Genomic DNA, 27962 nt, shown 5'->3' with positions numbered 1-27962 from the left:
TCTCAGATTTTTCAGCTATCTCCCCGGGTGGCTAGGCCTGTGGCCCATTGGACCTCTCTCCCCAGGAGGCAATGGGCCCAGTGCATAGGCTGCTCAGAGACCAGGTATATCAGAACTTTCATTTTTTTCCTTGCTGTGCCTTTAAGAGCTGCAGGAATGCAAAGAGTCTGGAGGAGGGGTGGGGTCTCCCAAAGGGATTTCTGAGGAAAAGGATCTCGGGAATTTGGGCCAGAAACTAAACGGAGAGTCCAACTCTGAGAAGCTGGGGGTGGTGTGTGTTGGGTCCGGCCTGTGATTGGACTGCAGAGTTCTCTAGGGAGGAGGAAAACAAAAGTAAAAAGGAAAGAGCTGGGGAGAGGGGAGAGGCCCACCCCGCCCCTCATCCCACCCCTATGCCCACTCACCCAGGCCTGGAAGAGGGGACAGCCACTAGCCTGCCGAGGGTCCGTGTGTGTCAAAGGTGATAGCGACAGATGCTGGACCCAGGGAGACCTCTACCCCAAGTCGGCCTGCAGGGCCTCCGGAGACTGACTTGCCAACAGCTGGACTTGATCACCAGCTTGCTAAGCGAGATCACGCATCTGAGGGAGTAACTAGCAGACTTTGCCGTCCGGCTGTTTTTGGAGAATTTTTCTCAGCAGCGGCTAGAAAGCGGGAGACCACCACCTGGACCCTTGAGCCTTCTTCGAGAAGCAACAGCAGAAGAGATTCCCACCCTGGGTGGTTTGCAGGACCATGCTGGCTCTTAGGCGAGCTTCCGCTTTCAGGGTTCTGATCCTCACGGCCTTTCTACCCCTGCCGCAGTTCGCCCAGGACCCGGCCATGGTGCACTACATCTATCAGCGCTTTCAAGTCTTGGAGGTAGGTGGCATCTGTGCCCCTGATCTGGGGAACCTGCCTCCCGGAAGTCACTTTATCTTACCCACGCTTCCGTACCTACTGGGATGCATTTTTCCAGATAGTGAATGATAAATAGATGGCTAAATGTACACTTAATATTTTTCATAGTCTAGTGGCTTCTCCCAGACCTTGAGCAGGGCTTTCCTCTGTCCTCTGATCTGGCAGTTTTTCTCATCTGTAAAATGGGGACGATAATAGAATTTACCTCTTACGGCTATTCTGAAGATTTAATAAATTAATTCCTACTTAGAGCATTGCCTGGCATGGTGGTAAATGTCTAAAATATTATTCAGTTGCTTAATTTTTAAAATAGGAAAATTAAACATTTGGTCACGTTTTCTTCACATTTTACTATATCAGGATGATAGCAGATTTTAGTTTTCTTTATGTCTTTTTATGGTGAGCCATTAGGTCACTGCAAAAAGTCATGATATTGGTGTCCTGAAAAGCTCTTAGCTTCTTTTGCTGAACTGGACTTGGTTTTAGAAATGAGCAGATTTCAGCAATGTTAAACAGAGAGAAAGTGTTGGGGCCTTTTTCTCCAAGTGTTGCAGCTGCCACTTCATTAAAATTTGCAAAACCCAACATTTTTGCCACAGGGACAGACTCCCAGGGCCAAATGTAACCCTCCGCCGTAAGCTCTGACACACCCTGGCGATGACATTGGCTGTTTCATACTTCATGCCTTGCTTTTGTACAAGTTAAATTTTGATAAATTATTTATCTTCTCTCAAAGACACGCTTATCTCCAATTTTCTATATTTTCCCGAAAGCTCTTCAAGTCCAAACTATTTGGTTACAGTCAGGGTAAAACAGTTCGTCAGAGCAGGCTGCACACGTTTCCTAATGTCCGGCGGACTGAGGCCAGGAAGCCATGGATGAAATGTTGCCAGGCCAGTGGCCTCTTGCTGCTGCCTCATTTGCTCTCTCCTCAGACACCTCCTGCCCAGTCTCACCTCCTTAAATGTGCCAGAATTACTCTCAACCGTGGTCCCTCTTCATTTACCACTGACCTGCCTTGAGGATCAGCTCCAGTCACATCCCTGCAAGCTTTCCCCAATACTCAAATCTGTCTGCAGACAAGGGTATCGAGTATAGGCTGATACTTTCATAGCTATGAATGTGGATTTAAAAAGATAGGGATATGATTTATATAGGTCTTCCCACCCTGATCGTGGTAACCTGGGCAGGAAGTTGAGTCCCCAGGTGATCTGCCAGGCCAAGGCAGACACGTAGCAACAAAGTGATGCCATCTCCACACTGAGGGATTTGTGTTAGAGGGGTAAGGAAAAAGAGGATAGATTTAGACAATTTCTCTCTCCTCCCTTTCTTTCCCTCTCATCCTTTCTGTTTCTCTCTCCCTTTCTATTTCTGTCTCTCTCTCCCTCCTTCCTTCCCTCCCTTCCTCTCACACACTCTCCCCCACCCCCCACCTTTCTCTGTCGCTTTCATTCATCAATGAACTGTCTTACATCCTGCTGTTTGGTGTGTATATTAATATTTTTACAACTTTTGTGGAGAGCATTTGGGTAAACCGCCAAATGGTCTTTAAGTATACATGCTGTTTGACCCAGCAACCCCTCCCATTTCCATCCTTCATTTATTTATCTTTCATTCAGCAAGTATTTATTGAGTATGACTGTGTGCCAGGCCCTGTGCAGGTGCTGGGGATGGAGCTCACATCTGGAAATGTATCCTCAGAAAATAACCAGAGAAATACACAAATATGTAAAGACAAAGATTTTCTTCAGCATTGTTTGAATGGCAGAACATTGAAAACTACATAAATGTCCATTAAAAAGAGTCTAATGGGCTTCCCTGGTGGCGCAGTGGTTGCGCGTCCGCCTGCCGATGCAGGGGAGCCGGGTTCGCGCCCCGGTCTGGGAGGATCCCACGTGCCGCGGAGCGGCTGGGCCCGTGAGCCATGGCCGCTGAGCCTGCGCGTCCGGAGCCTGTGCTCCGCAACGGGAGAGGCCACAACAGAGGGAGGCCCGCATACCACAAAAAAAAAAAAAAAAAAAAAAAGAGTCTAATGGAATAAATAATGGGATGTCAATTCAATGGAATTGTGTCATTAAAATTATGGTATAGATATATATTAATTGGTATCGAAATATGTTCACAATATATCAGCAAGCTAAAAATATGTTATAAAACATACATGTAGCAAAATCACATTAAAAATATGTTTATATATGTATGACTACATGCATGGGAAAACTTTTAAAGATTTGTACACTAAAGTGTCAATAGTCCTTTGAATTAAGGAACTGTGGGTGATTTTTATTTCCCCCCCTTTTGACTATCTGTATCTTAAAAGTCTTTTTCCTGTGAATGAGAGCTGTTGATATTACCTGGGCAAGTTAAATAACTGGCAGTAATTTGGGAATTTATTTTCTGACTGAAGCAAGGACTGCAGAAATGTACCCAAGCAACGAGAGAATACATTGAAGATTTCCGAGAGTTCTCGAAAAACATATCCGTTATGCTGGGACGATGTCAGACGTACACAGGTGAGTACAAGAGTGCGGTCCATAACCTGGCACTGAGAGTCGAACGTGCCCAGCGGGAGATCGACTACCTGGAGTACCTGCGGGAGGCTGAGGCGTGCACAGAGTCAGAGGACAAGATGCTGGCAGAAAAGCAAGTCCAAGGAGCTGAGGAGGAGAAAAGGATCCGGACACTGCTGAATGCAAGTAAGAGAGCTGCGTCTTTTATTACCCCTTACGGGGACTTTCACCCTCCGAGACAGCTCCCACACAGGTACGGGATCTGATCCAGTGAGAACTGGATATGTGCTCTTGTGGGCATGTGCTGGGAGAGAAACCTTATCGGGGCACAGGTGTCCAAAGGAAAATCCATTCTCAGAAAGCAGCTTTCCCTTTCCCAGAAAGTTCCTGAAGCCCCCGTAGAAGATCAGGGCTACGGTGTTAGAAGTCAGCCCAGGAAGGGCATCTCGAGATAGACCTTGGTTTGATAGAGGTGTGTGGTCCCCTGCCACGAAGAGTAGCAGGTTGGTGGATTCTCCCAGTGCCCTGGGAGTAGGGAGAGGCTGCAAATGTGCCCAGAAACATTGTGAAATTGGACATGGCAACAGCCAACCCTCAGGGCCAGGAACTACAGTGAATTATTATTGTGTATTCTGTTGGGATGATGATATATTCAAGGTATTTGTCTCCAATCTTGGGATCCATCAGAGTCACTTCCAGGCCATTAAGAATAATGGTTAGGAGCTCAAATGATAATAGCAAGTATCAAGCAACAAAAACATAAATGAGAAGGAAAATTTCCATTTCATTAAAACAATGAGGGAGACAAGTCCCCCACCTCAGAGGCTGTATTCTGAGATGGTTTCATTGCAAATAGGAAAACTTTATTTATATGCTAATTATGCCTGCCCCCAATGTAAGAAATTTCATCAGGTAAATAAGACATAAGCTGAATGCCGTTATTGGGCTAAGGGTTTCACGTATCTTTTCTTTTTTTTTTTAAATTTATTTATCTTTGGCTGCATTGGGTCCTCATTGCCGCACAGGCTTTCTCTAATTGCGGCAAGTGGTGGGGGGGCACCCCTCGTTGCGGTGCGTGGGCTTCTCATTGTAGTGGCCTCTCCCGTTGCAGAGCACGGGCTCTAGGCGTGTGGGCCCCAGTAGTCGTGGCACGCGGGCTCCAGAGCGCAGGCTCAGTAGTTGTGGCGCACGGGCCCAGTTGCTCCACGACATGTGGGACCTTCCCGGACCAGGGATCGAACCCATGTCCCCTGCATTGGCAGGTGAATTCCCAACAACTATGCCACCAGGGAAGCCCCTCATGTATCTTTTCAGTGTAATGCTTGTAAAAACTCCATGGGTCTTCTAAAATGAGGTGACATTTGATCTTTTTTTTTTTTTTTTTTTTTTTGCGGTACGCGGGCCTCTCACTGTTGTGGCCTCTCCCATTGCGGAGCACAGGCTCCGGACGCGCAGGCTCAGCGGCCACGGCTCACGGGCCCAGCCACTCCGCGTCACGTGGAATCTTCCCGGACCTGGGCACGAACCCGTGTCCCCTGCATCGGCAGGCGGATTCCCAACCACTGCGCCACCAGGGAAGCCCTCTACCTACCTTTTATGTCTCGAAAATTCTGTGGATTCTCTGTAAACACTTCTGCCCCCTTCCCCAGCTCCCCCTCCCGGCCCCACCAGACAGATTGGCCCCTAGTCCTCCTGGAGCACCTCACTCAATCTTCCAAGGCAGCACTAACTCTCAGCCACGCATATCTGTGTGTGTTTGACTCCTCAGCCAGACCATGAATATACTGACGTCTTCATTCCTGTACTCAGAGAGCCGGGGTCAGGGCAAAATCATCTATAGAAGAGACACTGATGGCAGAGACCCCTCAGAACTTGGTTAGGGAAAGACAGACCTGTAAACAATCACAACTGCATGATTATTGCTCTCTGACCTATTATTTCCAGAAGTTCTGTGCCCAAGGATGGACTTTGGAATGCCAGCGTATCCCCCTCCCATGCACTGTTTTGTATTTTACATACTGTGCCCATCCCCCATGGTTTCGGCCATGTATCTTAGTAACTATGCCTGTATTAGTTATTCTAATGCTGTGTAACAAATCACCGCAGCTCTAGCAGTTTAAAATAATATACATGTATTATCTTAGAGTTTCTTTGGGTTCAGGTGTCCAGGCACAGCTTAGCTGGATGCTTCGTTCAACAGTCTCACGAGGGTACAATCAAGGTGTTGGCTGGGCACCATTCTCACCTGGAGCTCAGGATCCTCTTCCAAGTTCATTGACGTTGGCAGAATTCACCTTCCTGTGGTTGTCGGGCGGAGGCCTCACCTTCGAGAAGCCGCTCCTCTTCACAGGCAGATCACAATGTGGCTACTGCTCCCTCGGGGCCAGGAGGAGAGCGCCTCTCTTTGGGAAGTGCTCATTCTCTTAACAGTTTTTATCTGATTTAGGTCAAGCCCACCCATAATCACCTTCCTTTTGATTAACTCAAAATCAACTGATTTTGGACCTTAATTATATCTACAAAATCTCTTTAGCTTTGTCTCATAATGTAACCTAGTCAAGGAGGACGATCATATTCACAGGTGCAGCCCTCACTCAAGGGGAGGGGAGTATGTAGGGCATGACCGTGGGGGTGGGAACCTTAGAATTCTGCCCACCCCAGCTGGTGCTGTTACCTGTACCCACCTTCTTCCCACAAGGCTCCCATCTTCCTATCTTCCAACCTTGGCCGCTGGGACTGTGCCGGCTGTGAAACTTTCACTAGAATCCTTAGGACTCAAGTCAGCATCCTTGTGTGGGCAAATATGGGATTATGGGCTAGGGAGGGTCGCCAGAGGTCACATCAAGAGTTTCATTCATACACACATGCCATCTTAGAGAGTGTTTTCAGAAAACCTAGAGAGAGAAGATAACATAACTTCCTTGGAAAATTCAACATTGTGTCTTAGGAGATTTCCAGAAAATTCTAACATCAGTCTAAATGGTTCTCATTTATTCTAGGAATATTTATTGGGCAACTACAAAGGGCCAGATACTGGGGATAATAAATAAGGTAGAGTTGCTCTGTAATTAAGCCATTTCCTATAGAGCTGTTCTCAAGTCTCCAGCCTTTATTGAGAGATGATCCACAAATGATGTTCACGGGAGGACCACAATTCCAGGGATGTTTGGGCTAAGGTAAAATTCTTAGAATCTTAACTCTAACACATACAGACTCTCTCTCCTCCTTTCTCTCTCTCTCTCTCTCTCTCTCTCTCTCTCTCTCTCTGTGTGTGTGTGTCTCTCTCTCTCTTTCTGTCTCTCACACACACAATTTAGAATGCAGTGACTGAAAGATATTTGAATACAATCTAACTTATATTTTAAACTCATTCCAAGTCTTTGGTACTATAACTGTTATAAGTAAAAAGAAATTTTACATTGCACTTGGCAACTTATGGCAAAGCACCACTGGCTCAGATACCCAGATTGAGAATTTATCCAACTAACAGTCTTTGGCAGATTCCACAGGCTGTATTCATGGGTGGATCAGAAGAGTATTAACCTCTTCTTAACTTGTAAATAGCTTGTGAAGAAAAATTCTCAAGGCAGTCAGAATAAGCCATTATAGCATTACCTTACTTCCTGTTTTAGTCCCGTTCCTTTATTTGCAAGGGTGCGTGCAAATTACCTCCAGTAACCCTCTCCCTGCTGAAGTAAATAACTCATATCTTTTGTTAGATCATGTTTTAGAGGAGAAAGTCTATTGCTGCCAATTCAAATGCCTCCGGGGTCCATTCAGGTATCAATGTGTGTGCCTCATACTGAAAGCCATTAAAAACCAAACAAAATAAAAAATTTTAAAAAACAAGCGTAAAACCCACTAGAAGCGAAATAAAGCATATTTATGAGCCAACTCTCAAGGTCCATTAGTTTGCGATGATTGGAACAAAACATTAAGAGTTGTATAACTCTAAATTGCAACAGAGGTATCTCCCACAAAGGAGGGCATTGAGGGTACACACAGGTGTAAGCACAGGAGGGTATGAGAGTACTTGTGTGTGCACACACATACACACACACAGAAGTTACTGCATTCGCGGAGCAGCAGTGCCAAAGGTGTATGTACAGCTTATCCTATGCTGCCTCCGGGACAGTCCCATAGGTCACTGTGCTGGGTTCAGGAAGGCCAACGGACATGGTACTCTTCTGTGTATCCGGCCAGAAGGCCCGTGGTCTATGAGGATACCTCCAGGACCATCACTACAGGTATTAATAGAAGATCTCAAAGTTGTTTTAGCTGATGGCTTTTGGCTCCAGGTGTAGTGCACCTCCCCATTCATTCTATCTCTGACTCATTCATTTGCTCATTCATTCAACAAACGTCTAACTGAATTCCATATATACATTGGCAGTGTGCCAGGCATTAGAGATGGAACATTGAATAGGATGACATTCTTGTCCTCAAAAAGCTTACAGCCAAGTGGGGAAACCATCCATACAAACACAGAATAACAGGTGGGGTGATGCCTGTTCTGATGGAGGGTGTCACAGAAGCACAGGGGCAGGCATTCAGTAATTAAGTAAGGTCAAGGTTGCCATGGAGATGGGGATGGGGGAGACCATGGAATCTGGAATGTGACCCTCAAGCCAAGTTTTAATGCTGGAAAAGAACTAATTACCTGGAGAACAGAGTAAAGGGCACTTCGAGCAAATGACCAGCATGTGGATGTACAAAGGCCTAATCGGGCTTAGGATTCGGTAGACCTCAGGTGTAGGGAGAAGCGGAGAGGAGATGAGAGAACCAGACAAGACCTAAGCTCCTTTGTGCTGAGCCGCTTCACTTTCTAGCTGTGGGGAATGAAAGTAATATGAATAACAGTAGCTAACAGTTATTGAGCCCTTATTATGTACCAGGTAATCTTTAAGTATTTTCTATGTCTTGTTGGATTATATCAGCTAATTCTCACAACAAGCCTATGTGACAGGTATTATAATTAACCCCCATTTTATAGATGTGGAAATCAGGGCACTGAGTGAATGAGTCATTTGTCCAAGGTCTCACAGCTGACTGACGCCAGAGGAGGATTCAAACCCAGGCAGGCCGGCTCCTACATACACTAACCTTTCCCATCGTGCTGTTTTGCGTAATAGTGGTAATAAGCAGGGGAGTGTCCGGGCTCAGATGGAGGTTTTGAGGAAGATCATTCTGGCTCCAGTGTTCAGAATGGACTGACAGTGGGGGAGTTTGAGTGCTCATAGCAGGGAGAGCCTGGGCCAGGCCGGCCACCTGCAGGGCTGTCACGGAGGCCCTCAGGTAGCAGCCCTCGGCTCTGAGACTGAATACCTGCGCCCAGAGGTATTGTTATTGTGGGACAGGCATGAAGACCATGTCAGGCCTCTTAGTGGTGATTTGATGATGATTCCTACTCACAAACAGATTGCTTTAAATCATCCTTTCAAATCCTGTCCGAGAAGTGTCAGATCCCCCCTCTCTCCAACCCCTGGTTTTTAATTCCCTGCCTTTTCTTCATTTATTTTTAAATAATGAAATTCCTCTGCTTTCCCCCTCTCTTTTCTCCGTTAACAGAAGAGTCCCACACACTCTCTCCTGGGCTAGAACTCTCAGGAGCATTCCTTTGGCCCTCAGCTCATAAGTCGCTCAATAGATTCTTCCTTCTGAATATCTCTCAAGTCGATTCTTTCCGTCTACACGGCTCTCTCATCATCTCCAGTCTCGATTACTGTAGAAGACTCCTAACTGATCTTCCTTTTCCAGGGTTTCATCCTGTATTGCCACCAGGGTTATCTTGATAAAATTACTGCATCAGTGCTTATCATCTTTGATGGCAGCCACAACCTACAGGGTAAAGCAAACCCCCTAAAATAACGTAAAGAAAGCCCTTTATAACTGACCCCAACCTAGCTTTCTTCAAATAATTTGTTTTGTTATTCTCTCTGAAAGTAATACCTGCTGATTAAATAAAAACCATGAATATTTTACATACTATATCTATTGTATTTACTGTTATTGTAAAAGTAGATAACAAGCCAATTGAACAACTTTTTTAAAAATTTTCTTTAAGTTCTTTATTTTTTTATTGAAGTATAGTTGATTTGCAGTGTTTCAGGTATATAGCAAAGTGATTCAGATATATATCTGAAAAAATATATATATATATTCTTTTTCAGATTCTTTTCCATTATAGGTTATTATGAGATATTGAATATAGTTCCCTGTGCTATACAGTAGGTCCTTGTTGTTTATCTATTTTATATATAGTCGTGTGTATCAGTTAATCCCAAATTCCTAATTTATTCCTCCCCCCTTTCCCCTTTGGTAACTGTAAGTTTTGAACACAGCAACTTTTAACATTTCTCAGCTTAGTCTTGTGCCACGACTGCCAGTTACCATTCACCTGATGCTCTGTGCTGTGTTGAATCTGCTATTCTGAAAATGTAAAATATACTCCATGCATCTCTGCACTATTCATGCTGTGTTCCCCAAGTCTAACACAGTGCCTGGAACAGAGTAGAGATCAGTATTTTCTGACCTTGAGGAGTAGTTTCTTGGAAAGTGGAAGCAACTGTTTGCCAGGAATTCCATTACGCCTCTTGTATCTGATATGTTATCCAATGCCCATGACAGCTCTGCTAGGTAGATAGTATTATGACTTCTTTCCAGATGATGAAACTGTGTCTCAGAGTTTCATGTAGTCTGATCTTCCTCCCACTTTCCTGCTACACTGAAGAGTAAGCACCACCCCTAGACACACGAGATCCATCTCAGTCTCCCTATCTGCTCATCGTTCCCTTACCCGGACCCCACACCAGGTATCTGCCACAATAATGCTGCATGACAAGCCACTTCGAAAGTTAGTGTGTTAAAACAATCATTGACTATTTCTCAGGAGTCCACAGGGCAGCTGGGCAGTTCTGTTGGCCTGGGCCTGGCTTAGCTATTCTCGGCAGGGCTCCCTAGTGCATCTACAATTAGTGACACGTTGCCCAGGAGCTGGCTGGTTGAGGATGGCCTCAGCTGCAATGGCTTGATTCTTCTCCACATGGCATCTGATCTTGCAGGAGGCGAACCTGGGCTTGTTCTTGTGGTGGAGGCAGATATCTGAGGGAGAGGGCACAAGCACACCAAGGTCGGGTCACTTTCACCACGTTCTTTTGGCCAAAGCAAGTTCAAGTCTGGCTCTGGAGCCCATCTTTCCGTGAAACCTCTAATAGCGTCCATATGAGGCTTTTGGTCTTGTTGCTCCTGGAAAGAGGCAGCAATCAAGATGGGTTTTTAGGGACTTCCCTGGCGGTCCAGTGGTTAAGACTCTGCCTTCCAATGCAGGGGGCACAGGCTTGATTCCTGTTCAGGGAAATGAGATCCTACATGCCGTGTGGTGTGGCAAAGGAAAAAAAAAATGGGTTTTTAAATATGCAAATCTCTATAGGAAAGCAGTGGATGGGGCATTAGTGTGATTGATGGGGTTTTTTTGTTTGTTTTTGTTTTTTTTAATTAATTTATTTATTTTTATTTTATTTTTGGCTGCGTTGGATCTTCATTGCTGTGCGCGGGCTTTCTCTAGTTGCGGAGAGCGGGGGCTACTCTTCGTTGCGGTGTGCGGGCTTCTAATTGCGGTGGCTTCTCTTGTTGCGGAGCACAGGCTCTAGGCGCGCGGGCTTCAGTAGTTGTGGCTCGCGGGCTCAGTAGTCGTGGCTTGCGGGCTCTAGAGCGCAGGCTCAGTAGTTGTGGCGCGCAGGCTTAGCTGCTCCGCGGCATGTGGGATCTTCCCAGACCAGGGGTCGAACCCGTGTCCCCTGCATTGGCAGGCGGATTCTCAGCCACTGCGCCACCAGGGAAGCGCCTGATTGATGGTTTTGAGGGGAGACCGAAGAACCAGTGAGAGGGCTGCTGCAAAGTTCAGGATGAGGTAAGCAGCTGCTATACCCACACACTTTGAGAAAGGATAGAGAGAACAGTGGGATTGATTGCACAGGAAGAATCCATGGCAACATGCAAAATGATTCTGTTTTCTAACCAGGCACATGGGAGAATGGTAGTACCACACCTAGACATTGAGAAGATTTCCATCCTTTTTAGTTTGGGTAAGAATATTACAGGAAAAAATTAACCCAATATGCAAAAAAACAAAACCCAGCTTAGTCTTTAAATAAAAGTTAAATAAAAGCAAGAAGTTCATAATTATAAACTTGGAATGCTTAAGATGTTGCAACAGTTAGGTAACTAATGCAAAACAGAGGCTGTCTGATCAGAAGTTCCCTGGAGGACTGCCCAGTTCCGTACTTCGCTTTACATGAGTATTTACCAGCCTGGATCCTCTAGGACCACAGCTCTCAAACTTTTATCTCAGGAACACTTTACTTTTAAAAAATCGTTCAGGACCCCAAAGAGTTTTTGTTGATGTATACCTCTTAGCATAGTCATAATTAAAATAGAGAAATAGGAATATGTGCCAGAGGCTATTCTAGGACAGGATGTCCAGCAGTGAATATAACACATTGGACAAAAGCCTGCCATCATAGGGCTTACATTCTATTGAGGGGAGTCAAACAATAGATATGTTAGCAAGGAAGTTTATAATATGTCAGAAAGAAGATAAATACTGTGGAAGGAAAACAAGTAAGATGAGGTTATGGAAAGCTGTCCTCTTCTGAAAGGACACATCCTGGCTATGAACTCCAACTATAGGGAATTCCAGTGGAAGCTGTGGACTCGCTCCTACTCACAGGTCTTCCCAGCTTCCACGCACTCCATGCTGTTGAGCAGCACCCAGCCATGCAAATCGACAGCCATGTTTTCTTTCTCACACTCTATTGCTAATCACCAATAAAGGGAAGCTGGCAGGGCTCTGTACTGGGTGCCATGAAATACTTTTAGTGTTGGGAACCTAGAAAAACCTTTGAGGCAGATTTACTAAAGAGTTCTGTGCAACTCACCAAAACATGTAGAGCACGTATTGTATGCCAGGCCCTGTTTAAGCGCTCACCCTGGATTCTCAGCCCGTCTGCAAAGCCAAATCCTCCCATGGCTCACTGAGTACCATTTCCTATAAGCTGGTCTTCCTGCCTTCCTGCTGGCCAACCACCCAGGCATTCAGACGGTGAAATGGCACCTGCTAATGTCCACACATACTTCTTGTTATTTGAAGCTGTTTGATTTCCAAGTTGGCCTAGCGTGAGTTGGGGTAGCAACTGACTAATACTGCATTATCTGAATCTAATTGATTCCTGAGTTTGAACAGTAAGCAGTGAGAGTTTGAATAGTGAGGGAGATGTGTACTGTGTCTCAGGCACTGTGGATAAAAAGACAAGGCACAGCTTCTGTCTAAAATGCTTGCAAGGAAGCAAAGTGAATAGGCGATTCCCATTCAGCCCGAAAACTGCCACAGAAGAGGGCTACACAGAATGCTTTAGGTACACAAGAAGGAGCAACTAGCTGCTATGCAAGAGTCAGAGACTTTTGTTTTGAAGGACAAGAAGATGTATCCTAAGTTAGTGAAGATGAGCTAAGGAAAAGTAGGGGCAAAGTTTAAAACTTGTGAGGGGCCATGGCAAGTTCAGTGACTAGTAACTAGTCCAGTGTGGTGGGCAAATGACAAAAGAGGTCAGATGAAGGACCTTCACTACCATGCTGACATATCAGAAATATATCCTGTGAGGGGCTTCCCTGGTGGCGCAGTGGTTGAGAATCTGCCTACCAATGCAGGGGACACGGGTTTGATCCCTGGTCCGGGAAGATCCCACATGCCATGGAGCAACTAAGCCCGTGTGCCACAACTATTGAGCCTGTGCTCTAGATCCTGTGAGCCACAACTACTGAGCCCGTGTGACGCAACTACTGAAGCCCGTGTGCCTAGAGCCCATGCTCCACAACGAGAGAAGACACTGCAATGAGAAGCCTGTGCACTGCAACGAAGAGTAGCCCCTGCTCACCGCAACTAGAGAAAGCCCGCACGCAGCAACGAAGACCTAACACAGCCAAAAATAAATAAATAGATTTATTAAATAAAAAAAAAGAAATATATCCTGTGGGCAAAAAGCATAAATGCCCCTAGTTTCCAGAACACTTAAGTCCACCTTGACAATTTTATTGTAATAGCTTGAAGCTTCATTATTGACTACTTGTCTGAGAGCTGTCATCTTTGACATCCCCATGTACCTGTCACTTCAGAGGTATTGACAAATGTTTATTAACATGAATACAATTCAGGTGGTTGAAGAAATCAAGATTTGTAACAGAGAATTTCAAGAAGCAGTCAAAATATGCATGGCTTTACAGAAATTCCCTTCTTTTCAATGAATTCATCACTCTTCTTCCCAGTTAAATCTGACCTTCCTTCCCTGTTGCTGTCTCATGCATTCTATCACCCCCAACTGTTGTAGGAAAATGGGGCGTGAGAGGATGGTCACGTCCGAGGTCTTGGGCAAGTCCATGGGACAGGCCGCCAAGTGAAGTTCCTTGGCTTCACACAGGGAAGAATTCAAGAGTGAGCCATAGTAAAGTAAAAACAGGTTTATTGAGAGATACACATTCCATAGACAGAATGTGGTCTGTCTCAGAAGGTGAGTGCAGCCCCGAAATATGCGGTGGTTAGTTTTTACAGGCTGGGTAATTTCATAGGCCAATGAATGGGAGGATTTTTCCAATTATTTTGGGGAATGGATGGAGATTTCCAGGAATCGGGCCATCATCCCACTTTTTGGTTTTACGGTCGGCCTCAGAACTGTCATGGTGCCTGTGGGTGTCATTTAACATATGCTAATGTAGTACAATGAGCGTATAATGGGGCTCAAAGCCTATTGGACGTTGAATCTTCTGCCATCTTGGGCCTAGTTGGGTCTAACCAGTTTTTGTTGTATCCTCAATGTCATTCTTTTAAAGGTTGTGCCCTCCCCCTTCCCTTCTGTCTCACAACCTTGAGTCTGGTTTATCACTCCACTCCCACAACTGAATCAGTTACCTGACCTCTCTTTTTCTATTTTTTCAGTCTATGCCCATTTTTTCATTCCCATCACTATTTAGATTTTTCTCATCTAGATTGTACTTACAAACTCTCCACCTGTCTCCCTGTATCCCCTCTCCCCACCCCTACCCCCCAGTTCATTCTCTACTAATATGCAGACCACTGTTTTTAAAACATAACTCTGATTGAGTCACTCCCCTATGGAGGGACAAGTCTCAGCAAGTCTGGAGAGTATGCCTATTAAATAAGGGGGAAAATATTAAAAAGATTCAAATAAGTGATATTTATATATGAATTCACTCTGAGGCCTTGGGCCAAATTCTATCCTAATTGCTTGTCTGCAAGTCTGCCTAAGGGCTAAGCCACAGATTTTCATTCTCTGGTTTGCACAATGTCAGTGTCTCTGTTAAATAATTTGCATCTTGGCTGGACTCCAAAGTTTTTAATTTGTTTCCTATCCTTTCTCAACCTTTTAGTCCTGCTATTTACCTCTTCTCAAGAGAAGCACAGCAGGGAGTTTTAACTTACCCATTTACTCAGACACTGTAAGTATATTTTCCCCAAATTCCAAAAGAGGAGGAATTTATAAAAATTACAGAGTATCCACCTGAATAAACTATACAATATCCAGGCTAAACCCCTCGTTCTACAGCTGGAAAAGCTAAGGCTTGATTGACAAGGAACTTTTAGGGAGTCACAGAGGGAAGCAGAGATGGAGCTCAGACCACTCAGGTCTCTGACTCCCAGGCCCAGGTTCCGGCTACAAAGGGATAGGAGAAGCCAAAGGGACCACACTGGGGTGGAAATTCTGTGTTCCCCCCCGGACTGTGTTTCCCTGAACAAAACCATCTAACACTCTTGTTTTGCTATTTCTTCAAGGATTCTGCATTAGAAAAGAGGAGTAGAAGGAGAAAGAAGAATGTCTGTATTAATTTCTCCTGTATTTTAAATGAACATTTTCTCACCGATGAGACATTGAATGCCTTGTTCTTAGCCATGGTTTCTGGTAGCTGGGCTGCAAGCCTGCTAACTTTCCTCCTAGGAGGATGGGCAGCCTGTGAGCTTCCCAGTCAGGACAGATATCTTAGCACCCTGTGAATAGGCCCCAGGGAGTCCATTATCCTCATCTCTCCCTCTCTAGGCACACCCAGGCTCACCCCTTCCCACCATGTGCACACACCCATCCACCATGTTCCTGTGGCTGGCTGGAGGTGTCCTGCCTGGCCCTGCCTTCCAGCTCAGATGAGCTCAGAGGCCCCCTTAGCTAGATGATCTATCCAGGTAACTTGTCCAAACTTTTTTTTTTTTTTAACTTGGAAAATGGAGATTAAAATATCTACCACTTAGGCTTATTATAAGACGTAGATAAATTAATGCAAATAAGGACCTGTCACAGTACCAAGCATATTATATGTATTTGTAGATATTTATTCATTTCTTGAGATTTTGGGCTTGTTCCTCAATAGGGAACAGCTTCTGAGCTTCTCTCGTGGCCCATGGTACCCCCACTCTTTTCCATTAAATGTATCTGTGATCACGTACAAGCTTAAATCCTTGTTCATTCATCCTTGTTCATACATCGCCAGAGTATGTGGGAAGAGCAGAGCATTCACATGCGACAGATTCGGCTGGTGAGACTGAGAAAAGGCATACCGAGCCCTAGCAGAGATGGATCTTGGTAAGCAGGGCAGTCCACTCTTTTCTTTTCCACACCACAGCCCATAGCCCCCAAAGCTCAGCATGGAGGGGGATCCTTCTGTTAGCTGCTCCTGAAATGCAGATGAAGGACCTTGAGTGCCATGCCGAGATATTTGAAACTTACTCTAAGGTTCCCAGCTGGCCCAGGCTTCTCTGCCTTTCCTAGGGGTTTGGCTTCTATAACCCAGGCCAACCAGAATGAAGCTGACCCAGAGGCCGCAGGGAAGCAATCCCCCAGTCTGGCAAAGCAGGTCAGTAGGGGAACATGGTGGCAAATGATGGCCGAGAGATTTCCATAATGATGCCAAAAAGTCGGCCGCTGTACACCGGTGCCGAATCAAATCTTGGGGACAGAGTTCTGGGTGAAGTAGAAAAGAACAGGTTTATTGCTTTGCCAGGCAAAGGGGACATGGTGGACTCATGCCCTGAAAAACCGTGTGTCTTAATGAGAGGAGTTTTATAGCAGTGGTTCAAGGGTGGGGTTGCTGATAAGGATCAGGGTGTGTGCAGGGCCTGCACTCCTTTAATCTGGCCTCACGTGGTCTCCTGATGAGCTTCTCAAGGTTATCAAACTGTGACCTCCTCTTGAATGAAGAATGTAACATCTTCCATTTGTTGGGGGTTTTAGTTCTGCAGAAGAGCTCAAAGATACTGTGATGTGTATCCCTTGAGGTGGAACTAGGACTCTGCCCCAAGGCTGCACTATTGTTTCTTGACTGCTCCTCCCTTGTCTCTGAGTCCCCTCCCTTCCCTGATGAGCAGCTGGTCCAATCTGCCCTTTGGAATTCAGGGAAGGTCATGGAGGCTGGAGTCTATTCCCTACAAACAAGAAACGGGGGACACAGAAAGACTTCCGTGCCCAGGAGCCCCACAGGGTCCTGCTCATTTCAATAGCTTGCCCCAAAGTCTGACTCTGGCCATGGTGTGGGCCAGGCAAGGCCTCTGGGAGCAGCCACTGATGACATGACTGCTGAAAGGACTGATTTCCCGGGACTTGGCTCTCCCCAACCCCACTCCTGCCCTGTGTTTCCTTGGTAACAATGTGTGTCACATCTTTTTTTTTTTTTTGTGGTATGCGGGCCTCCCCCTGCTGTGGCCTCTCCCGTTGCGGAGCACAGGCTCCGGACGCACAGGCTCAGCGGCCATGGCTCACGGGCCCAGCCGCTCCACGGCATGTGGGATCCTCCCAGACCGGGACGCGAACCCGGTTCCCCTGCATCGGCAGGCGGACGCGCAACCACTACGCCACCAGGGAAGCCCCTGTGTCACATCTTTAAATGAAATAATGCATTTGAAAGTATCATAAAAGCTTTAAGGTGCTTTACAAATTATTATGACTTAAGACAGACCTGTGATCAGAACTCTGGTGTGCAGCACTGAACCTATTTTCCTTATTAATTCAATAGATATTTACTGAACCACAGAGCTCTCAGTAAGGCAGTAGAGTACAGCAGTAAACAGGAAGACAAAGGCCCTGCTTTCGTGGAGCTTATAGTCTAATGGGGGAGAAGGACAATACACTAGTAAGTAAAACAGATAACATAATTACAGAACATGGTAAGTGATATAAAGAAAATAAGAGATGCTGCAGTAGATCATTTTAAATTTAGATACAGTGGTCACAGGTAGTCCCTTAAGGAGATAAGGTTGAAACTGAAGGACGAGTAGGAGCAGACCATGGGAGGATCAAGGAAAAGAACACTCCAGGCAGAAAGAATTGCAAGTGCAAGAGTCCTGAGGCAGAAGCAAACTTGACAGCTCCCAGAACAGCAAGAAAGCCAATGTAATCAGTACACAGTGAGGCAAGATTGTGGGGAAGGGTTGGGGAGAAAGTGGAGGATCAAGTCCCAGAAACAGGGAGGGGCCGAAGGAGGTAGGTGCTTTAAGCCAAATTAGGATTTTATTCCAAGAGTGGTGGGAAAAAAGGGTTAGCGGGTCAGTCACATAATTCATGTTTTTAAACAGATCACTCCTACTGCTTTGTGGAGAACATTCTATAACAAAGCAAGAGGAAAATCAGAGAGAAAAATTAGGGACTATTGTAGTAGTCCAGGCAAAAGGTGAGGATTCACGGCGTGCAGGGGAAGAGGAGGAGGAGGGAGTGGGAAGAGGAGGATATATAAATATACTGAGCATTTTAATTTAAGTATAACATCATAAGTTAAAGGTAAGTTTACTACCAGAACTTGCTAGTAAGGGGAGATGGAAGGAAATGAATCAAGAGTGACTTCTAGAGAAGAAATTTGATTGATGGTTCTTGCTTGAAATGGGAAGAAGAGGAAGTTTGGGGGATAAAAGCAAGAGTTCTGCTTTGGACAGGTGAAGTTTGAAGATAGCCAATGAGGAACACTGACTAGATGAATGAGTTTGGGGCTGAGTAAACATCCAGGGAGGATGTCATTCCAGGTACAATTTGGATTTCATCATTATTCAGAACTTACATGCTATTCAGAGCCATGGGAAAGAATGAAGTGAGTTGCAAAGTGATCATAGATAGAGAAATGAAAAGGTCTGAGGATAGAACACTTAAAGGTGGATGGTGATAAGGAACCAGCCATGAATTCCAAGATAAAAAAATCCAGAACAATGGGAGGACAAACAAGAGCAGGGGTGTTCCAGAATCACGAGGAGAAAGAGTTTCAGGGAGAGGTAGCAATCAAGTAATCAAAGCTTACTGAGAAGTTGATTAGGATGAAGACTGAGAACTGACCCTTAGATTTTACAACATGGTGGCTGTTGGTGACCTTGACAAAAACTGATGCAGTGGAGTGGGGCAGGGGAACTTAGACTTGTGGAGAGCTGGAGCTGATTAGAGTGGCTTAAGGGATAATTGGAGGTGAGAAACCTACTCTCTCAAGGAGTTTTATTATAAAGTGGAATAGAAAAATGGGGCTACACTGGATTCTAGCATGATCTTACAGCCTGCTTGTTTACAGAGGGGAACGATCCAGTTGGGAGGAAGAGACTATTGAGCAGGAGAGGGGAGATAATTTCAGGTGCTAAGTCCTTGACTCGGTGGGAGGGATGAGATCCACTGCAAAAGTAAAGAGAGCAGGAGGGACGCAGAGAATATGGGATCGGGCGCAACTGGTTAATAGATTGGGTGGTTGGAAAACTCATTCATTCAGCAAATACTTGCCTGCTGTGTGCCACATGCTATCCTAGGGGCAAGACATACAGCAGTGAATGAAACAGATAAGACAAAGCTCATGCCCTCGTGGAGTTTATATTCTATTGAGGGGAGTTGAGCAATAAATATGTTAACAGATGAATTTATAATATGTCAGATAGAAGGTAAGCACTATGGCGAACAGTGAGCTCGGGTAAGGGGGATATGGAGAGCTGGAGGAGGGGCCACCATTTTTAATAGGGTGGTCAGAGAAGACCTTAATGATCAGGGAACATTTGGGAGCAGACCTCAAGGGAGCGAGGGAGGAAGTCATGTAGATATCTTCAGGAAGATGGTTCCAAGCAGAGGGAACAAAATGTGCCAAATATCTGAGGCAGGAGTGTGCTTGGCATAATTTGAGGAACTGCAGGGAGGCCAGTGTAGCTGAACAAAATGATCAAAGTAGGGGAGTTGCAGGAGACAAGGCAGGGAAGCAGTGGGCAGACAGTCGCAGATGGCCTGGAAGGTAGAGATGTGAGCTTTACTCTGAGTCAGATGGGAAGTCACTGGTGAGTTTTGAGCAGACATGTGACATGATCTGACTTAATTTTTCAAAGCTGCTTCGGCTGCTGTGAGGAATGGCCTCTGGGGTCAAGGATAGAAGTGTGGCCACCACGTAGAAGGCTACTGCAGTAATCCACGCCAGAGATGATGTTGTTCTCTGATTGCTTCTGTTTTCTCAGTGAAATCAGAGGCAAGATCTTCCTAGGCGAGTGAGGAGGGTATGATGGACCCTTGAGGAGAGAAGAGAAGCTGTGATCATTGTGGGTGGTGAATTGATTAAGGAACTGTGGTAGGATTGCTACCCAAACAGCTGGCAGTCACGAGCAGTTTGCCAAATGCTTACTGACCTCAACCTCTGGGACTTCTCTGGCTGTGCATGTTTTGTTTGTTTGTTTGTTTGAATCGAGGTATAATTGATTTACGATGTTGTGCCAGTCTCTGCTGTACAGCAAAGTGACTCAGTTTTACACATATATACATTCTTTTTTTTTTTTTTTTTTTTTGCGGTACGCGGGCCTCTCACCGTCGTGGCCTCTCCCGTTGCGGAGCACAGGCTACGGACGCGCAGGGTCAGCGGCCATGGCTCACGGGCCCAGCCGCTCCGCGGCATGTGGGGTCTTCCCGGACCGGGGCACGAACCCGTGTTCCCTGCATCGGCAGGCGGACTCTCAACCACTGCGCCACCAGGGAAGCCCATATACGTTCTTTATTTAATATTCTTTTCCATTATGGTTTATCCCAGGAGATTGGATATAGTTCCCTGTGCTATGGCTGTGCATCCTTCTTCCTTGTGTCCGCTTTCTCTCCCATCACCCTGCTTCTTGTCCTCTGACTCTAGTTGGCCTCCAGTTGGCCTGGAGAACCCACGCATTTATTAAGAACAAAATGACAACCCACTGGCCCTTCTAGCTTCCGATATCAAAGCTTTTACAAGGATTTGAGGGAGACTTTCAGTGTGCTCAGTTCTCCTTGAGAGACTGTTATACACCCAGCTATCACTCCACCACCTTACCCTACAGCAGTCAGTGAGGGAGGCCCAGAGAGTTCCCATGCTTTTATTAAGACTCTGCTCTCCTACCTGCGATACAGACCTCGGCAAGATTTGAGGGAGAAACACAAGGTTCTTCATGCTTCTAGTAAGGCCACCACTCCCTGCCTCTGTGACACTGCTCACCTCATGATAGACTATCTAACAGGGCAGTCCCAACAAGCAGCTCATAATTAGAACTGGTGACCCACTTTTCCTGAAATGATGAGTAACTCTCATCTCATCTTGACCCACATAGCTCTTTAACTGGGTCACCATGACAATTCCAAGACTCTAAGGTCTTCTTGAAGATAGCATATGTAAGGGCCATGTGGAAATGGCTTATACCACTTCTGTCTACATCCCATTAGACAGGATATAGGTCGATGGATACAGCTTACATACAAAGGAGACTGCGAACGTGTGACTAAGGAAGAGGAAAATGAAATGGCATTTGATGAACACAGACACTGTCTCTGTAGTGACACAAAGATCAAGGGGGAAGACATTTTCTCCCTTGATCTTTACTGATCAATACTGCCATGCTACCGAAAGGTCAGGTAAGATACAGACATAAAAGGTCTGAGTTTTCACTTAGGAAGTCCCTGGTCACATTTTAAAGGGTTGTTTCTGTGACGTTATGGTGCAGTGAAAGAATGGGAGGTGAAGAAATGGATGCAGAGAGTATAAACTATTCTGTAGAAGATTCTAGTTCTATAAAATTATAGAAAGAGTGAAGTAAGTAGAAAAGGGTGCCTAACTGTGGGAGAATTGATGTTTCCAAGCTAATAAAATAGTAGTGAAGAAGAAATCTGAGATAATAGAAAGGGGATCATTCATGGAGGAAATCTAGAAGAAGCCAGGAAAGGATGAGATGGGTGCAGATGAAAGTATTAGTCTTGCACAGGAGGAATGACATGGCTTCTTTTAAGATGTGTGGGAGGGGGGCTTCCCTGGTGGCACAGTGGTTAAGAATCCGCCTGTCAATGCAGGGGACACGGGTTCAAGCCCTGGTCCAGGAAGATCCCACATGCTGTGGAGCAACTAAGCCCGTGTGCCACAGCTACTGAGCCCACGAGCCACAACTAGTGAGCCCGCGAGCCACAACTACTGAAGCCCACGCACCTAGAGCCCATGCTCCGCAACAAGAGAAGCCACTGCAATGAGAAGCCTGCAAACCGCAACGAAAGAGTAGCCCCCGCTCATCGCAACTAGAGAAAGCCCACGCGCAGCAGCAGCAAAGACCCAAGGCAGCCAAAAATAAATAAATTAATTAAAAAAAAAAAAGACGTGTGGGAGGGTAGAAAGGGCAGGAGTTGAAGAGAAGTCTATAAGTGAGGAACAGGAAGTGGAGGGAGTTTACATCTAATGGTATTTATTTTTGCAAAGGAGTTAATATGAGGCACCGATGGGCTAGTTTTGGGGCAGGAGGCAGGATTTAAGATAGGTGCCGTGTGGAAGATGGGCTGAGCACAGAGAGTAGTACAGTTGGAGATCCCTTAGTGTAATGACACCAGTATGCACCATTGTGAGGTTTTGTCCACCAACACACAACTCTCAAGGGCAGGCAGAACTTTGAACTGATCCAGGATCAGGGTCAAAGACGGAAAGGTTTTTGTTTTTGGGGTTTTTTAAATTAATTAATTAATTAATTAATTAATTAATTAGGCTGTGTTGGGTCTTAGTTGCAGCATGCAGGATCTTCGTTTTGGCATTGCTTGCGGCACGAGGGCTCTTTGTTGCGGTGCGCCGGCTTCTCTCTAGTTGTGGCAGAGAGCGCGCAGGCTCTCTGGTTCTGGCACACGGGTTTAGTTGCCCCGCGGCATGTGGGATCTTAGTTCCCTGACTAGGGATCGACCCCACGTCCCCTGCATTGGGAGGCGGATTCTTAACCACTGGACCACCAGGGAAGTCCCAAGGAAGGGTTTTTGCATGAAGGTGAGAGAGTAGTAGTCTAAGTAGCAGTGAGGAGCTAGAAAAATGTAGGCCCCTTCTTTTTACTTCATCTTCTTCCACCTAGTTTAGACCCTTATCAGCCTGTTTGGATTATAGAAATACCCTCCGAATTGGTTTCCCTGATTTTAGTCTCTTCCCCCTGTATCCGTCGTACACATGACTGCCAGCTTAATTAATCTTATAGAACAACCTTGACCATGTTTCACTCTTGCTCAAAAACTTCAGTAGCTCCCTACCTCCCTACAGAATTAAATTCATATTCCTTAGCTCCACCCTCAAGGTTCCAGGCACAGAGCTGGTTTCAATTTACTGCTTTGTTTTATGCATCTAGTTTTATACACAAAGTATTTGGCTGGTATTGGGTGAAACTCTATACTACTTTACTAACACTAAACTTGGAGGACTTTCCCAAATGTGGTTTTGTTAACTGTTGGGAAAGTTTTTCCCACCCATCTCAGAATGTCCTTCAAGGTGTCTTTCAAGGGCTATTCAAATGCAGATTCTCTCCTGTGTCACATGATATGTCTCTTCTCTGTTCTCCTTTTTGAAAAAAATTCATTTTAAGCTTTATATTCTAGATAGTCATGTACCTATTAAGCCAGAACCATGCCTAATTTATCATTGCACCCCAGTCCACTGTAGCCCCAGCTCATAACACCTAGCTCAGTATCTTGCTTTTTGCAGGTATCCAAAGTCAGCTGACTAAAGGCATGCATGCATTCATGAATAAATGAGTAAAGGCATGAGTAGAACCCTTATAATGGTCTAGTAGGGTTAAGAACCAGAATCCTTCACTAGAAGGTCATCTCCTCAAGGTGTAGGGTTGATATTATAATTTTTATCTTTAGTACTTAGCACTGTTCTGGGAGAGTACTGTAAGCTAAGTATTCGGCAGATACCCAGTAAAATCTTGGCAAACAGAATTGAATTAGGTGGTTCCATACCCTAATCATTCTCAGTGTGTCAACCTCAAGTGCTCTAGAGAGTGAACAGGGCCTCTGACACAGCAAATAGTTGTTTATATCCTGATTTGATTATCGTGACTAATGCTCTTATAACTGGACGGCAACTCACTTAACAGAGACCCAATTATTCATTAAAGTCTTTGATTCATTGAATTCTACAATCAGTTATGATTGATCTCTGTGTGATAATTTTATTCTAGACGCTGAAGGAAAAAAAAAAGCGATCTGCGAGAAAAGCAGACATCTCGTGTTTATAAAGTAACCTTCCCCTTTTCTCCTGTTTGGCCAGGCTGTGACAACATGCTGATGGGCATAAAGTCTCTGAAAATAGTGAAGAAGACAATGGACACAGATGGCTCTTGGATGAAAGATGCTGTCAGAGACTCTCCAAAAGTTTATTTCTTAATTGGATCCAGAAACAACACTGTCTGGGAATTTGCCAACATACGGGCATTCATGGAAGATAGCACCAAGCCAGCCCCCCGGAAGCTGATCCTAACACATTCCTGGCAGGGGACAGGCCAAGTGATCTACAGAGGTTTCCTATTTTTTCACAGCCAAGGGACTCCCAATGAGATCATCAAATATAACCTGCAGAAGAGGACCGTGGAAGATCGGATGCTGCTCTTGGGAGGGGCAGGCAGAGCCCTGGCCTACCCGCACTCCCCCTCGACTTACATTGACCTGGCTGTGGATGAGCACGGGCTCTGGGCCATCCACTCAGGGCCAAGCATCCACGGCCATTTGGTTCTCACGAAAATTGAGCCTGACACACTGGGAATGGAACACTCATGGGACACTCCATGCAGAAGTCAGGATGCTGAAGCCTCATTCCTCTTGTGTGGTGTCCTCTACGTGGTCTACAATTCTGGCGGCCTCGGCCCGCATCGCATCGCTTGTGTCTATGATCCGCTGGGTGCTGTCATTGAGGAGAATCTGCCCAACGTGTTCTTCCCCAGGCGGTCAAGAAGTCACTCCATGATCCATTACAACCCTAGAGATAAGCAGCTCTATGCCTGGAATGATGGAAACCAGATCATTTACAAACTCCAGACAAAGAGAAAGCAGCCTCTGCAGTGATGCGTTGCAGCCACGAGGGAGAGCGCCCGGGGATGCTGCTCTCCAGGAGACGGAAGCCACAGCCCCTTTGCAATATAGTATCCCTCTAATCGCACACGGGGATAGGGGCTGGAAGTAGGAATGCACAGGCATCCTTTGCCAGATGGTACTGCCTTCAGTATCTTCCAAGAGCATAGATGAGAGTCTGTCATTCAGGAATTTTCAACAACTTCCATTACCCATCCAAACCTCCTGGAGCTCAATGCCTTCCACATTCCAATCCAGCTTACTTCCAGCCTTTTCTTTTACTAGCATTTACTCTAACTCTCCCTGCCCGCCCCCCACCAGCCATGAGAAATGTAAGCCACCCCCTAATACTCCTGGCTTCTCTCCCCCTCTGGCCTTTGCTCAAATCTCTTTCCTCTTTCGCAAATGCCTACTGATATTCTTCCATTATTCACTGCCCAAATAAAGTACCATTTCTTATTGATGTTTCATCTCGGTTTCCCCTGGTTCTGCCCCTCCACCAAGCCAGGCGGATGTAATAATAAAGTGAAAACATTACCATTTGAATACGAGTTTCCAGTTACAAAGTGTCTGCACCTATGTTACAAGTCATCTCACCCTTATGAGATAGGCAGGACAAGTCTTTATAGATGAGGAGGGTTCAGGTGAGCCATTCAAAGTACCAAAGCTACAAAATGAAAGAGCTAGAAAATACTGCAAACCCCATAATCTTTCCATTGTCCAAGAAAGCATCAAATATATATGTTTGTTCGCCCAACCTTCTCTAAGCAATACGTTAATCATCTCAGCGTAAACATAACGGTCTGCCCCTTTAGCTAGTTGCATATCCACACAAGACCCTCCTATAGGCCTTTCAAAAGCTACTTCCTCTAGAAAACTAGCCTAAGGGTGAGGACCCCACCTCTGTTCTTATCTTGACTTACCTCCCCTTGCTTTTCTCATCTTGCTTGAAATACAATAAAACTGACACTAAGCAAATAAACCTCATCAGGCTCTATTTGCCTACATGCCCTCTGCATAAAAGTTTCTGGGAGTGCTGCCTGTGCTTGGGTTTACTGTGAACAATCCCCAACACACTGAGGCCCTCGGTAAATATTCTGGAATCTGGATGGAAGCCAGATAGCAGGCAAGGGACTCCCTGCCACAGCAGGCATGCCTTGTGGCACAGGGGACAGAGGGCAGCTGTGCCCGTCCAGAGGGGCTTCTTCAAGCTCTTTCCCACTCGTTTGTCCACTGCGGCCTGGTTTGGGTCACAAGTGCAGGCTGCGGTGCCAGTCTGTGTCATGTGCTGAGGCCTCTATCTTTCCAGGCTGGTCACATGAGAGGGTTTGCTCTGTGTGTTTGCAGCTGTTTCCCCGCCTCTGCCAAGCCCAGGCTGAGACCCTAGGCAGTGAAGAGAGGTTTTTTGTTTCTTTTCTCCCACAGCATTTGAGTAAATCTTTGGCAGAATGGAATTACTCACTCCATGGACACAGTGCAATTACCCACAGTTCGAACAGAGTGATACAGAGAGCCCAAATCTGTTGTGGAATGAGGCAGGTATGAATAATTAAACATGGTGATATTACCCACTCCATGGGTTTGGGGACATTAGCTGCCCCATGGGTAAAATAACATTACCTATTTCACAGGGAAAAGGAATGCGGGCTGCCTCACAGAGGAGGGTAGCAGGGGAGTTATATTGGAGTGGAATTATGTGTAAGTCATGCACACACAGTTCCTCTGGAGGCACACAGAGGCTGCCTGTAATGTGTTTGCTATCTGCCTTTCATCTGTGATATGCTTTGCTTTGACAGTTCTGCAGGGCACACCTGCCACTAACAACCAACCCACTCTGGTGCCTTAAATTCCTGCAGCTAGAATCACTTCTTCAGGTCAAGACATTTTCTCCAGGAAGCCCCTGTTAAGGGGCCATTTTGTTTCCTGGGAGCCAGGGCTGGACATGCAGGCCCTCAAATACTTCTTTGGGCTTCTTTCAGATGAACTTTTCAGCTCTGGCTCTCTTCTTGGATTTTAGTGAGGACTGAAGTTCCTAAGACCTAGACCAGTGGTTCTTAAACTTGACTGCACCTAAGAATCGCCTGAGGAGATTTTTTTTTTTTTTTTTTTGGCTGTACGCGGGCCTCTCCCGTTGCGGAGCACAGGCTCCGGACGCGCAGGCTCAGCGGCCATGGCTCACCGGCCCAGCCGCTCCGCGGCATGTGGGATCTTCCCGGACCGGGGCGCGAACCTGTGTCCCCTGCATCGGCAGGCGGATTCTCAACCACTGCGCCACCAGGGAAGCCCCTGAGGAGTTTTTAAAAATCCTGATGCCAGGCCATACCCCCAGACCATTCAGTCAGAGCCTCTGGAGGTGGGACCAGACAGTACTATAACTTTCAAGCCCCCTTCCCGAAAGTGGTTCCGAAGTATGAATAAGCTGGAAAGCCAGTGACTTACACCATTTTTTTAAAATTGAAGTATAGTTGATTTACAATGTTGTATTAGTTTCGGGTGTACAGCAAAGTAATGCATTTATATATGCGTATATATATTCTTTTTCAGATTTTTTTATTATACGTTATTACAAGATATTGACTATAGTTCCCTGTGCTATACAGTAGATCCTTGTTGTTTATCTGTTTTATATATAGTAGTGTGTATCTGCTAATCCCAAACTCCTACTTTATCCCTCACCCCCCTTTCCCTTTCAGTAACCATAAGTTTGTTTTCAATGTCTGTGACTTAGGCCATTTTTTAAAAGTGATTTTTAAAAAGTAATTATATAGTTCTAAAGAACAGACTAGCATTTTCTGGGGACTGTGGGTCCACGAGGGCAATAACACGTGGGATTTGGAAACACCCATGAACTCGTGTGAACTGTGGTAGCCTTCTCTACAAAAGCCTCTGCGCTGCTATTTTAAGGAAGTGAAAGAGAACTAAAGAGTGTCCTGTTGTAATACAACTCTTCTGGGCCCCAGCCTTCCTCTGCTGGCTTTGCCCTTGGCCTGCATCTGGCCAGGTTCCTGCAGTGACCAGAGTCTCATATTTGCCAGGGTGGCTTAAGTTTTGTTCACATGTACAAGTCTTCTGGGCACACTGGTAATTTCAGACCACCAGGATAGTGTGAAAAAATATGTGTCTTGAGGAGTTTGTCAACACTCCAGCCTGTAGAAATGCGGATAAAAACTGAGGTTAGGGCAGT

At 45.7% G+C, this 27962-nt stretch overlaps 1 protein-coding gene across 3 annotated transcripts; it reads left to right on the top strand.

Annotated features, from left to right (window-relative positions):
* Positions 1 to 329: 329 nt before the first annotated feature.
* Positions 330 to 27504, top strand: OLFML1 (olfactomedin like 1). Of its 3 annotated transcripts, none has more exons than XM_007108119.4 (3): positions 330 to 861; positions 3308 to 3596; positions 23982 to 27504. In XM_007108119.4, the coding sequence occupies exons 1-3, from the start codon at positions 736 to 738 to the stop codon at positions 24770 to 24772; spliced, it is 1206 nt and encodes a 401-aa protein (XP_007108181.1). In that variant the 5' UTR covers positions 330 to 735; the 3' UTR covers positions 24773 to 27504. The 3 variants fall into 3 exon arrangements, with proteins under 3 accessions (XP_007108181.1, XP_054938972.1, XP_054938973.1); XM_055082997.1 differs by having other exon boundaries at positions 410 to 861; positions 3308 to 3413; XM_055082998.1 differs by lacking the exons at positions 330 to 861; positions 3308 to 3596 and adding an exon at positions 15966 to 16051.
* The last annotated feature ends 458 nt before the right edge of the window (positions 27505 to 27962 follow it).

This window comes from Physeter macrocephalus, unplaced genomic scaffold, assembly GCF_002837175.3.
Source record: "Physeter macrocephalus isolate SW-GA unplaced genomic scaffold, ASM283717v5 random_446, whole genome shotgun sequence".
NCBI lineage: Eukaryota > Metazoa > Chordata > Mammalia > Artiodactyla > Physeteridae > Physeter > Physeter macrocephalus.
This window is presented reverse-complemented; position numbering and strand designations above follow the sequence as displayed.